Source organism: Odontomachus brunneus, unplaced genomic scaffold (assembly GCF_010583005.1).
Source record: "Odontomachus brunneus isolate Ranch 3 - 2012 unplaced genomic scaffold, Obru_v1 Obru_scaffold_081, whole genome shotgun sequence".
NCBI classification, from domain to species: Eukaryota; Metazoa; Arthropoda; class Insecta; order Hymenoptera; family Formicidae; genus Odontomachus; species Odontomachus brunneus.
Window position 1 is genome coordinate 379,217 of NW_022639531.1, and position 14,984 is coordinate 394,200.

General features: G+C 30.0%; 2 protein-coding genes across 2 annotated transcripts; both read left to right on the forward strand.

The window, feature by feature from the left end:
- Nucleotides 1-1,152: 1,152 nt before the first annotated feature.
- On the forward strand, nt 1,153-2,897 carry LOC116847620. Its single transcript, XM_032822774.1, has 2 exons — nt 1,153-1,446; nt 1,530-2,897. Exon 2 carries the CDS (start codon nt 1,566-1,568, stop codon nt 2,865-2,867), a length of 1,302 nt encoding a protein of 433 aa, XP_032678665.1. The 5' UTR covers nt 1,153-1,446; nt 1,530-1,565; the 3' UTR covers nt 2,868-2,897.
- Nucleotides 2,898-4,398: 1,501 nt separating this feature from the next.
- Nucleotides 4,399-5,961, forward strand: LOC116847621. The gene has a single exon (XM_032822776.1). The coding sequence runs from the start codon at nt 4,514-4,516 to the stop codon at nt 5,810-5,812; it is 1,299 nt and encodes a 432-aa protein (XP_032678667.1). The 5' UTR covers nt 4,399-4,513; the 3' UTR covers nt 5,813-5,961.
- The last annotated feature ends 9,023 nt before the right edge of the window (nt 5,962-14,984 follow it).

Below are 14,984 nucleotides of genomic sequence, written 5' to 3' on the forward strand. Positions count from 1 at the left end.
TTTTTATATATATATATATATATATATATATATATATATATATATATATATATATATATATTTAAAAGAATTTATAATATTTTGTTCGCGCGAAATTCATTTCGATCTGTAAAAACATGTAACAAATACAAAGTTACGGACGAAAAAGTGTTAAAAATGGTCAATCCTTGATAAATTTTTATAACTAACAAAAGAATTCTCGGAAGTTATTGAAGAATAGTAATATTACCGACTACTTTTAGTAGGTGTAGAATGGACACGCACCAAATCGATACTTTACCAGCAGCGTCTGAAAGTGGACGTAGGAAACGTAGTTCCACCTCAAAAATGAGTGTAGATGGCGCATCGAACCTGCGTGAAAATCGGTGTCTCGTGGATCCTCAGCCAATAACAAGAAGAAAAAAATCAGTGTCGGCTAAAACGTATGGCGTGGCCGTTCTCAGGCTTCTCTCTGGTCGTGCTATTCCTACTTAATATCAGATCACTGAAATATATACTACTTGGAACGCGCGCTGCCTCTTGAGGCGTATGGGATGAGAGAGAGAGAGAGAGAGAGGTTCCTTGTTTTCTCTCTTATCTTTGTCTGGTTCATAGTATAGTCGAGAGTGGGGAGAATGTGATATAATCCAAGTTAAAAGTTAGAGATAATATGAAAAGCAGTGACCATGGAATGATTTATTGCGAATTCGGTAGCTTGCACTAGTGCGCACTAGTGCGCGTTAAGGCTTGTTTACAGTACATTCTTATATTTAAGATCGTGTCTTAAATACATATTTAAAAACATTTTAACTAATAAAATGATTCGTACGGATGTTGTACATATCATATTATGGTTAAAAATATTTGAGAATTTATTTAAGACAATCTTTAAATATAATAACATACTATAAACAAGCTTTAGTATGCACTCAGTGCGCACTAGTGTAAGCAACCGAATTCGCTATTAAGCTTATGAATGAAAGTTTAAGATATAAAAAAAATATATTTTTTTTCTCACATTTATTAGTATTCACTTATCGACTTATTAAAAAAAACAAATCAAAGATGGTTCCTAATTTGGAGATTTAGCTTATGTTCAGAAATCAGCCGACTTAGCTTTTGGTTCAGATTATACTAGATAAAGACAGAGCGCTGTTCTAGACTTACAAGCATGCTCTCTCCCATCCCGCAACACTCAAGAGGTAGCGCGCGTGTCAGATATGTTCATAGTTCGTTATATTTTCAAGTTTCAATTCAGTTAGTCAACAATATTTCAGACCCGCAAGAGTTCCGGCCTACGTCGCCGTTACGTTAAGACGTTAACACGTTAGGACCAATTTTTTTTTTAATTTGTATCTCGATACCTTGGATTAAAATTGAGATAAGTCTGAGTCTAAATAAAATAATAAGAAGGAAGGAAGGAAGACCCGCAAGAAGAAAATTGCCAATAGTGTCCTCCGAACAGTCGTCAGTTATACGTTTGGATTGTTAACATCTTTCTTATTCCGGCTATATTCCACATATACATTGCTTATAAATTTATACTACAGTACCGCGTAATCAACGCCTAAACAAAATATATCAGCATGGACAACTGGGCAAAATCCTGTGACCTTGTGCAGGAATATAATGTATTATTCAAGCCTGAAGAGTACAATAATTTCTTTCATCCAAACATTTGTCATGTTTGCAAGAGGAGCAATAACGGAAATTTGATATCATGTAACATGTGTTGTATGGTATATTACTGCAATGATAAACACAGAAGGGCGCATTACATACAACACAAGGAACTGTGCGAACATTTAACGCAATTTTTAAGAGAGAAGAGGGAATGGGGAAACATTCGTTATTCACATTCCGAATGGGTCCAAGATAGAAAAGAATTTCTAGATACAATCGAGACATATCTGCTACGTAAATTAAAGCCATACGAAAAGCAAATTATCATTTTCGCAAAATCATGTATTCATTGTCATCAACAAAATAATTTGAACTACTGCCTAGAATGCTATTCAGAAAACTATTGTATTGAACATTTACAAGAGTTTAAAGACCAGCACACATCAAAATGCGAGGTATTAAAGTCATGTATCAACTTAGATATCAGGTATCTCAGTTTTGGTTCATTTACAAACAATTTTCCTAGTGTAAATGTTACATTACTTAGTAATGACATGAAAGAATTCATTATACAGTTTGTACGGCATTCTACACTAAAAGCTATAGAATACTGGGCATTCGACGATTATTATTATTCTGATTATGTATCAAATCCGTTGACACTGTATTACGGACTGAATGCTACAGATTTATTAAATTCTTCTACCACAGGATGTGTATATGTTATTCATGTAATAGCAGCAAATTACCTCGATTTGTTATATGTAAAAGCATGGGAACTTTTCCTGCATTGTTTCCATCGTATACAAGAGCTAATAGTTATAGTAGTAGGTCCAGAATTAGAGATAAAAAGTAGTGATGTTAAACTTTGTGAACATTGCCAATTACACAAAAAAATGTTTAATTTCGAATCTTATAGTATGTCGTATGCCAATTATATATACAATGATTCGTATAAACAACCAAATGTCATTATGGGAATTCATGTAGATTTTAGTAATGAAAAGACATCGCTGACATTTATGTTAAAATCACGGAATAATAATAATAATATCTATCCATGGCTTTTAACTACGAAATCGAAAGATATTGCGAGACTAAACATGGAAATTATGGAAGAGTTTCTAGGTATACCTGTAAAATCTATACACAGTGTCAAAAATAAATTTGCTTCTTTTAAACCATGGAGAGACTTTGAGACCAGTTATGTGAGTTATCGCAATAAATATGTAACTATCTATGACTATCTACCACTTTCACAGTAAATAAATCGAAGTTCTTGTGTACTATTAAAATATCATTTTGAAAATTATTTTATAAGAAAATTATTTTATAAGAATTTTATAAGAAAATTATTTTATAATCCTTTATAGTTATTATAAGAAATACATAAAATAGTTTTTATGAATGTATTATATAAGCATGTATTCAATAAAAAGTATTTTTATATTGCAGTTACTTTATTTTTTGCTCAAAAACTATTGACAAAAATAAACGAATATATCAAGTACATAAAATTTTTGTAAGCATATATAATGTTGCTATTAGAAAAGAGGTTAAAAATATACGTTTTTATTATATTTACACGCTATATAATTTAAACTAAATATTATGCTTAAAAATACAAAAATATTTTTTAAAAACACTACATATTTAACTATAAATATAAAAAAACAAATTGTTAACGAATAAATTGAGACATATTTATTATTTTGTACGTTATGTCATTTAATACGTTTAAACATATATTAAATTATAATTTATACGTCTTAGAATCTCTCGTAATCTAATGCTTTTACATAAATATTCCTCAAACATAATATAATTAAATTTTTTAAATGTCCTTGATTTTTAGTTGCATTTTTATTATATAAAAGCTTTTGTAATTCTGTATAAACAATATAATATAAACTTTGTAAAAGAATCAGTACATATTCCGCTAAATATGGTAAAATAAAACGGCATCCATTTTGTATAAGTCTATATGTACTACAAGAATGAAAAAGGTAATGTAATCGTATTATATAATATAATTACACATGAGATGAATAATATTTTATTTGAAAGCTTAGTGTTACAAAAAGAAAAAAAGAAAGACAGAGAGAGAGAGAGAAGTACAATACAAAATAAAAAAAAAATTAAATTTAGCAATAAATAATGACACATAAATCACCACATTTTTGCATTAGAATTTTTGATACCGCTTAAGCATTAAATTACGCTATTCAGAATATTTAATGATAATTGTGGAGAAGAGAAACATTCTATATAATAATAATAATAATACATAAATTAGAAAAACTTCTGGAAACTTCTATTATTTTAAATATCATAATATAACATAAATTATGACATATAATATCATATAATAAAGTCATACGTATATATTTATTATTTATTTTATATATCGTTTATGCTACATACAATTATACCATCTGTTTGCACTTATAGATATAAAATATATGTGGAAAAAATTATTTTGTACCTTCGCTTCTGGAAAGCGTTAATTATCATATCAATCTCATTGTCATGATAATTTAAATTGTCATAATAAGTTATAATAGTTTAAAAACTTGTGACATTATTCTCTTCTTTCCACGTTTCTTTTCAATTTACGGCGCGAATTAAATCTCATAATTATTTGCAAAATTCGCATATCTTTATCGTGGTATATCACTTGATAACGGATCTTCGTAGTTTGTTACATTCTCAAGTTTAGTTGATCAACAATATTTAAGATCCGCAAGCAAAATTGTAAATATCTTCTCAGTCTCCTTCAAATAGAGAGTTGCCAGTTATACATTTAAATTGTGCACTAACGTCCTTCCTTACTTCGACTATATAACACATACGTATTACTTTTAAATTTACATTGCACGCAAAGTATTCGTTATCAACAAAATATATCAACATGGATGACTGGATAAAGAACTTTAGTTTTGTGGTGGAATATTGTGGAAGATGCAAGCCTGAATATTATAATAAATTCTTCCATCCGAATGTTTGTCACGTTTGTAAGACGACTAAAAGTGGCGATTTGATACCGTGTAATAAATGCCGCATGATCTTTTACTGCAACAATGAACACAGACGGGAGCACGCTTCACATCACATGGAATTGTGCCAATATTTGACACAATTCTTAAAGGAAAAGGAGGATTGGGGGAACACTCGTTATGCACTCACGTCCGAATGGACGCAGTCAAGAAAAGAATTTTTGCACACGATCAAGACACGACTGCTACGTAAATTAAAGCCGTATGAAGAGGAAATGATTATTTTCGCAAAATCGTGTGTTCATTGTCATCAACAGATTAATTTAAATACTTGCCAAACATGCTATTCCGATAACTATTGTATTGGTCATTTACAAGAGTTTAAGAGTCAACACGAATCAAAATGCAAGATGTTAATGTTATGTCTCAACCTAGATATCAGATATCTCAGTTTTAATTCATTTGAAAACAAATTTTCTTCTTTCAATGCTAAATCACCTGTTGGTGACATGAAGACATTCATTCTACAATTTGTGCGATGTCCTACGGAAAAGAACATAGAACGGTTGCTGAGAGATGATTATTACTATTCCGATTACGTATCAGGACCGTTGACATTGTGTTATGGAATGAAGGACGCCGGTTTATTAGATTTTTCAATCAAAGAGCATACATATATTATTCATGTAATAGCAGCAAATCATCTTGATCTACTATATGTGAAAGCTTGGGAACTTTTCCTGCATTGTTTACGTTATGTAAAAAAGTTAACAATTTTACTGATAGGTCCAGAATTAGAGAACAGAAATAGAAATATTAAACTTTGTTATCTGTGCACATCACGTAGACGAACGCTATGTTTCGAATCTTATAGTATGTCGTACATCCAGTATATGAACAGTGCGTCGTATACGCGACCAAATGTGATTATGGGAATTCATGCAGATTTTAATAATTGGAAGACATGGCCAACATCTATATTAAAATCACAGATTAATACCTGTCCATGGCTTTTAACTACAAAATCAGAAGATAAAGCAAAACTTAACATGCATGTTATAGAAGAGGTTCTAGGTGAATCTGTAAGATCTGTATGTACCAAAAATAAATTTGCTTCCATTAGACCATGGAGAGACGTTGAGACCGGTTATGTGAGTTATCGCAATGAGTATATAACTATCTATAACTATCTAGAAGCTTTAGAGAAGCCATAATTAAGAATTCGAAGCTCTGGTAAAGTAATATTGCTGTGATAATATCACTTTAATAACATTATTGTAAGAAACATTATTGTATCTATAAAATAAATTATTTTGCATAAATGAATTGAACATACTTTTAATAAAAAGCACGTTTAATTATATTTACGTTGTCTTTCATTAAAAAACTAGTGACAAAATGAACGAATACATCAAATACATATAACCTTTCTAAAACAGTATGTATAATGTTAATATGAAAAAAAATCTTTAAAATATAGTTTAAAAAGCACGATATATATATATGTGTGTGTGTGTGTGTGTGTGTGTGTGTGTGTGTGTGTGTGTGTGTGTGTGTGTGTGTGTGTGTGTGTGTGTGTATGTGTGCGCTCAGAAATATAAAAATTTAATTATTGTCAAATGCATTAGGACATGTTTACCACTATATATATATATATATATATATATATATATATATATATATTTCTTTTTTCAGACATTAATTTGTGTAATTATATTATAAAAGAAAGGTTTTAAATTAATATTTATACTGGATATCTAAAAAAATCATCGCAAATATGATGTCAGATAACAGAAAATACAGAAAGTAACGTTAATCATACTAATGAAAGGATAAAAAGCTTAATTGCCTTGTTCTTCATTTAGTACCTAAGAAGTATACAATAAAACGACTCAAGGACTTCGATATTCGTTCAGAAACCATACGACAGTTAAGAAAGTATGGCAAATTCTTATTCTTTTTTATTATTCCATCTTGTCTAATGTTTTGACAGCAACAACCATGAATTTATTTAGTCGTAAAGATCCAAAACCAATTGATAAAGGTATTATAGTGGAGAGCTGTGTGCAAATAATGCCACCATAATCAAACCATAAAATCAGTAAGCGCGGAAGAAAGATATAGGTATATATGTTTATATTAAATAAAAGCCCCCTATACTTCTAAATATATATACATTAGACATACAGAGACATCTAAAAAATAAATAGACACATAAGAATTTTGTCAATATACTTATATCATTTGTTTATGTCAACTTGATCAAGTGAAATAAGTGACCATTTAAAAACCATGATATTTATTTACTTTTAAGATATTTCTGTATATATATATATATATGTCTTATAGTATTTTAAACACTTTCTATTTCTTTTAAATGTCTTCTGAACGTCTTTAAAATATTTTTTAATAACGTATGCTGTTTGGGGCGCTTTATAATTTTAATGATATATAATAACTTTCCATATATATATTATTGCTGTTATTTATTGGTTAAAATAGTACGAAAATATAATTGGCTTCAAAAATTACTATAATTTTATGAAAGTACTTTTTTTCTCTAAATTATTATCGCTCGAAGAGAAAAGCGTCCGGATAAAACGCGCTATATTGTAAAGAAAAGAATGGAAATGAGAGAGAGAGAGAGAGAGAGAGAGAGAGAGATTAGCAAAACCGTAAACTAACGTAATTAATAACAGTAATCGTAAATAAAATAACAACTCTCTATTACTGTGTTCGGACATCAATGTATCGGCAATATTTCGTTTTTCTTTTACAACGCGGTGAAGAGAAATTCTTATAACACGTGTCGCGCGGCACGTGAACACGCATGCCTCATAAGCCATTATCAGTGAATAAAAATCCATCCTAACCGCGTGGATTCTATACAGTGACAACGATATATTGGCCGAATCGCGTACCACGATGTTACACCAGCCTAAGCCGAGTAACTTTCTTGTAAGAGGCCCGTAACACGCGGAACTTGGCGGGAACGAGATAGAGTCGCTATTTAAAATGTCGTCGTAAATATTATGCAATCGCAATTAATACCTCTCGCCTGTGTTTGCCAAGATATCGTATAAGCCACGTCGTCGCGCGACGCCGACTCTGTGTGACACATGTGACACTGTGGCGCGCACACCGCGATGTCGTTTAATCGCATACGGGGAGAATCGAATTTAATATGATTCGACTCTTCTCAGATCCTTACGCGCGCAGTACCCGATTACCGATTTTCACCCTAATTCCGCACTTGAGATCTTATTCGGGATAATCCGACAGCCGGTAGTTATTACGCGCTGTCAGGATCTAATGTTAATGCTCGCCGATTAAACGTTTGAACTTCCGCGGCCATAATGCCAGTGCTAGAGCTTTCCGCGGGACCCGTGAGGACGAAGGGCTTTTAGGTACTAATTTTATGTAAAGTTATGAGACGTCGGCGCTGCTCCAATGTGCCATCACGCTTCCCGCAGGTGCTATAATCAAGAGCTCGCGCTTCACGACCGCCGTGTGCTGCAGTATAACTAAATATTCTGCCAGGAATTCCGACTCTTTCGGAGAGATGATAGAGATTCCCCGCGAAAACAAACTACGACCCTTCTGCGAGCTTCTCCTCTGGAGAAGCTAAGACCTCTGCTCCTCCATAAACTGAAAATGAAAAGTGAGCGAAAGTGACCTGAGACAAAGGATTGGTAATAATTATGGAACCTGAATAATAGTTTCCAAATACTTTGATCAAATAGTTTTAACTTAAGTGTGTAAGTGAATATAATCAATTAATCTGAGAAGTACGTTACGAGGAAAAATATCTGAAAAATAAGAAATATTCGAATACTAATAACATTGATTTACTTAAATCCAAATGTTTTTATTTAAATAGAATAAACAACTGCTTTTATGAAAGGCAATGATATTTTACAAAAATATATATTATATATTTGTTATATTTGTTAAGTAAAATCGTATATTATTTAGTTATAAAATAAAATCATGTAATAAATATGCAAAATGTGGCCAAATACTTCGGTAATAGTCAAACTATTTAGTAATTATGGCCAAATTATTTGGTATTCTTTACCAAACGATTTGATTGGTTGAACTAAGTGAAGAATACGTTTTACTAATTACTTTTCAATCATTTTGCAATTATTATTACTAGGCCAAATAATTACTAGTACAGATATTACATTGAAACGCTCAATTAAGTGCATTTGTTAACTTTCTTTCAATGTGGATTTCACGAAAACGTCCGAGCAAAGTCGAATTGCGCCCGTAAGATACACAAGAATACGTGAGATGTTTATGCAAACGATAAATTGCAATGTTATATCGATGCGAATATACATATATATATATATATATATATATATATATATATATATATATATATATACATGTATAGACGAATGCATGTATTGCATTTAACAAGTCTAGTTAACTACGAATGCTACGGAAGATATCGTCGGACAACACATAAATAAGCTGCAACGGACAAATACTACGCGCGCCTTCAGCGGCGACGTGTTTATGGCACTATAAAAAAATAAAAATAGGAAACATTTTTACAGGCTGATCATTAAAGCCGACTCGCGGCGAGCCAACGAAGATGTCCGTCAATTAATGTCTGTGGGCTCACGTAACTATATCTCTCCGGCGTGCATAACGCAAAGGATATATCGAGAACCATCTTCGCCGATCAATCTATTCTTTCCGCGCGCTCGTCGTAAGACTATCCTTCATTATCTATTCTCTCGCGTTTAATGACATGAATTTAAAAACATGGACAGCATATTTTTACTATCTTCGACAAAACAAAAGCTATAACTCATTCTCTCCAATTTCGAGACTCGCTCGCTGTAGAACGGCATTCTATTGTACTTCATTATTTTTACAAGAAAAAAAGATTACGCCAACTGCTGTGATGTCTTAATAGAACGTACTCGATGCGCAACATACGGCTGATATAATGTACTCGTCAACTTTTAAGGTTAAAAGGAAGTACTGTAAGATAGGGTTACTTTGTGACTGTAGGGGTTACTTTGTGACACAGTGACTATTGGTCAATAGTGATAATTATCACTATTGACCAATAGTCACTGTGTCACAAAGTAACCCCTACAGTCATAAAGTAACCCCATCTTACGGTAAATATAAATCAGATGATTGCTTTGCATGGAGAAAGATATAATAGTTATATATTTTATTGTCCACTACCCATTGACTAGTATTATCCTTACAACCACTCAATAAATTTCAAGTGTACACACCTTAACCTTTCTTTGTCGTAAAAAGATTATTGTTGTGGTGTAGAGATAATAGTGAGTAATCAGTTGCGCTACCCAATTTTATTGTTTTACGAATGGCACACTCCTTTGCAAAACAAACTTTTTTTTATCATATCTCTACGTGTATTGTAGACGTAGATCAACGACTCGTTGATTAACCGTATCAACGCTAAGAAGTATGCTCACGGTCTAACGTTCCACATATGAAAATTGTTGGCGTAATCGCGCTCCTCTTATTTTGCATGAAAAGATTTCAAATTAGCACTATCGCGTTCTTTTCTTTTGCTTCACAATTTCATAATTTTATGCAATCGTTATTTAGTAAGGTGAACGTCCCAATTAGTGATCCAGTAACTTTATCGTAAAAACAAATTCGTAATGTATATTAAGTTAAGTAACAAAATTTAATTTGTTGGAAAGCTTGAGAGAGCATTTAAAGTTTTTTAAATATATTATTATTTTTCTAATTCTATTATATACAATTTTACATATAATTATATATAAATTATATGTAAATTCCTTTTTCTATATAATCAAACATATGTAATCACACATATAATTGTCTTTAGATTTTTAACTAAACATTGTAACAAACTAGAGCAAATAATAAGTTAGTTTGAAAACTACAAGATATAAAATAATTCATATTAATCATGAGAAAATTGATACTTATGTATCTCGTCATTAGGGAGTAATTCACGCTAGTACTTCATCAGAAGAACCTAATAACACATCAATGATTATCTCTATCTTCGTAATCACTGAATTGAACTACTCTGTATCATTAGTAATACTGTAATTTAAGTATTCAAAATCATTTGCTATTAGTAATAAAACTACTATAATAATTTATTACTGACTAACTAGTAATACTTTTAAGGATCATATATGTTTACATGAAAAAAGAAAAAAATTAAATGAAAAGGGGAGAAATAGTTTCATTTAATTAAACGTTGACATCGTGTGCTGTCAGAAGCATAAGCATTTATTTCTATTATTGTATTTGTATAATAATATGTTTTTCGTTGTGGATATAAATAATTACGCATAATTATATATATATGTGGCCATATAGAGACAAACGTCATATATAATCTTTTCTTTTCTGGCAATAGAATTAATTAACTTACATTCCGAGTGCACTCGCACGACGTTCAATAAGGAAAACTACTTTCTAAAAATTACTTAAAAACATATTTCCTTATTGAATATCGAATTACACTCCAATGCATCGAAAAGAAAATATACAAATTATTCTACAAAAGACTATTACATTATACATCTACTATTAATGTTACATCAATTATTACTCAAAGATGAAAAATTTTGTGTTCAGTTCGACCTAATTTATATGTGCAGTACTTTGAACTTATTATTTCTTTAAAGTAACTCATCTAGTTGTTAGATTTGAGAATCACTGTTCGCGAACTTAGTTATGACTCAGAAACAAGTTCATATTTTGGTATGTTTCTTGCATTTTTTCTATATCATTCATGCTACAGTACTTTTAGAAACAAATGTTTTGAAAAAAGAAAATAAGAGCCGAAGAGAGTGAAAATTTAACGAACTGTTGAACATCAAATAGTTTCACTAAACATTGTTCCTTTTTCACATAACTATGTAAGGTAACTAAACCTTTGGTCTTGACATTTATTCTGAATAGGTTTCTCCCGTAAGAATTTTTGTCGAAGCTTCTCGAAAGAGAATTATCGCGTGAAACCATCTTCTTCGAGTTAGCCAATTTGTGCCCACGTGACGCTCAGAAATTATCTTCGATTATAGAGGCGCAATAAATGTTTTCAGGCGTTTTGATCTATTAGATTATCCCGATGGAAAGCATTCTTGTCACCATCGGCCAACGACAATTTCGTGTCAAACGAATGAGCTTGAACGGAGTCGGGATAATAACGTAAACCGGATCGTAACACTTTGAAGTGTGTAAATGTAGCTCTTCTCTTCTTTTATGGAAGGGATCGGAATCTTTATGGAACTATGGACTATCGCGCATATATACTTTTAGATTTTTAACTAAATATTATAACAAATTAGAGCATAATAAGTTAGTTTGAAAAGTACAAGATATGAAATAATTCATATTAATCATGAGAAAATTGATACTTTTCTATCTCGTCATTAGAGAGTAATTCACGCTAGTACTTCATCAGAAAAATCTAATAACACATCAATGATTATCTCTATCTTCGTAATCACTGAATTGAACTACTCTGTATCATTAATAACACTGTAATGTAAACGTATATGCAACGTAATAGAATATTAATATTATTCGAGATGTGTAAAACGTAATACACGGTGAAAGTATAATTTCGCTGAAGAAAAGACAACTCGCACTTTTATCGAATGAGACATAACTATATTCTCTACTCGGATGAATGCAGAGCATAATTGTTACTTTAATCGGTTTTTGCATGTACCGCAATAAAAATGTTATTAGCAACGTTATTTTTATTATGTAATATAAGTAAAATAAGTAAGCGTAGAATATTAGTTAAATATAATTTTAATAAAATATAAGAAATTATATTACAAGTATAAAATATTATCGTTATTTTTATACTTTATAGATCAAAATATACAAAGAAGTGAGTTAACTGTATATCAGTTAGACTAAAAATACCACATATAATAATAAAATAATGATAAAATATTACAAAATAGGTATGGAATGTAGAAAATAAATTATGTAAAATAAAATAACGTTCTTGAATAAGTTAAGAACATTTAAAAGCTTTTACACTAAGAGCAAAATTAACCTCACAAAATTAAAGAGAAAGAGAGAGAGAGAGAGAACATCTAAGAAGTAGAATATTAACCCTTAGTGACTCTACATAGATATTTCGGGTCCGGACGATTTCTATTCATAGAAATTTCTCAGCACGTTAAAGGGTTCCGGATAGGGTTGGATAGTAACTAGTTAAAAAGTTAAAAGTTAAGTTAAAAAATTAAATAGCTTTAACTTAACTTAGTTACATTTTTACACTCTTAATTTTTAACTTAACTTAGTTACATTTTTTCAATAACTATTAACTTTTAATTCAATTATCTTGAAGTTAACTCCGCCAGAAAGATGTCGTGAGATGTCGAATGGCTGTTCAGTGCAGGAGGGCTCATTTTCGACAATCTTCGAGGAAAAATATGCGATAAAAGTTTCGAAAAAACTTTATTACTTAAATTTAATAAGTACCTGTAAATAAAACATGTTTCCAAATAAGTTATAGATATTTGTTTTTTCCGTTGTTTGTAAAACTGAAACCCTGATGTCATTAAATGAAATTTAACTTTTAACTTTTTAATTAATTTTTTTTTATTAACTTAACTTTTAATTCAATTAATTTCATTATGGGTTAACTTTATCTTAACTAAGTTAAATTTTCAAAGCCATTAACTTTAACTTAACTTAGTTAAAAAAAAAGTTAACTTACCCAACCCTGGTTCCGGATATACTATATTTTAATTTTTTGCACAATAAAGTACAAGTATTCGTTCTAGAAACTTGAAAGTATATTCATGAATTTTTACAGATTTTTTGAACTACTTTAAAAATATGATAAAAAGCCCGGAATCGCAAGATCCATATAGGGCCACATGTAATGCTGTTTATCACATAAATCACTAAGGGTTGAGTATTTATTCAGTAAGTACTAATAATATATTTTTACTTGTACTAATATGAAATATTTCTAAAATAAGAAAATATATTCATATATTCTTGAAATCTTAAAAATATCTTAAATCTTAAAAATATCTTTTTCATGAAAGCAATTGTTTATTCTATTTAAATAAAAGAATTAAATTTAAGTAAACATGTTATTAGTAATCACTCACTAAATAAATATTTACTATTTTTTAGATATTTTTCTCTTAATGTATTTCATAGACTAAAAGCATAATCTGAGAAAGTATCAAAAAGTTCTGTAATAAGATGACTTAAACTTGTTTCATAACATTAAAAACACAAAATTATGCGAAAATACAAATTATAAGCATCGCAAAATTATTATTGTCATATAGTAATAGTTCACTACACAATGATATTTCTTTCTCGATACACTAGACGCAGTGTCTAGAGTTTCCGACTTCGACTTAGGTAAACATAATAAACACATACAATGATTATATCGATCTTAATCACAGTTGCGATAAACTCGAGTTTTCGGCTCTAAATCATCTACGTGGCGAAATGATTTATGAACTTCTGGCACGTTTTATAATTGTTATACATTCCTGACTACCGTGTATGATTTTGTTACGACCATGCAATAAAATAATATATTACACGAATCCACCGGTTAGAGCTGTAGATATACGATACCTCTCTCTCTCTTTCATTCTCTCTCACTATTTCTCTCTCTCTTTCTACACTGTAAAATTTACACGCAGTTATGATATTATTTTTCTTTTGATAACAAAGGCTTAGGAAAAATATATCTAATAGTTTATTAACTTTTGCGTACTATTCATAATTCTAGTCTTTCGTACTATTCTAAATTTCATATCGAATTCCGAACTGATTTTATTAATATTTTTACCTACGCTGCCTGAAATAGCATATTCAAATATTATCAGTAAAAAATATTTTGCTATAACCAGACACTACTTTTACAAATTTAATAAACAATAAAATATGCAAGCGGAAAAGTTTTGTACAATACATAATGTAATAGTAAAATTATTTTCATGTTTAGTTTTCAAGTTAAGAATAAGAATTTAAGTTAAGAATAATAAGTTTAGAATTTTTCTAATATCTCTTAATTTCTTTATTATATATATATATATAAATGTAATATTAATATGTTCGTATGAAGTAATGACATAGTATTATTATGAAATCAAATTTCGTAACGTATCCACAATACATTAAAGAGGATTATGTGTATATTATGTATATATTTACATAATTTTTATATTGTCATGTAGACGTAAATTTGTGTATTTTACTGTAAAGTGTGTGTTTGGGGCACAGAGATCCGGGAGGTTGGGAACACATATATTAATATATATATATATATATATATATATATATATATATATATATATATATATATATATATATATATATATATATATATATATATATATA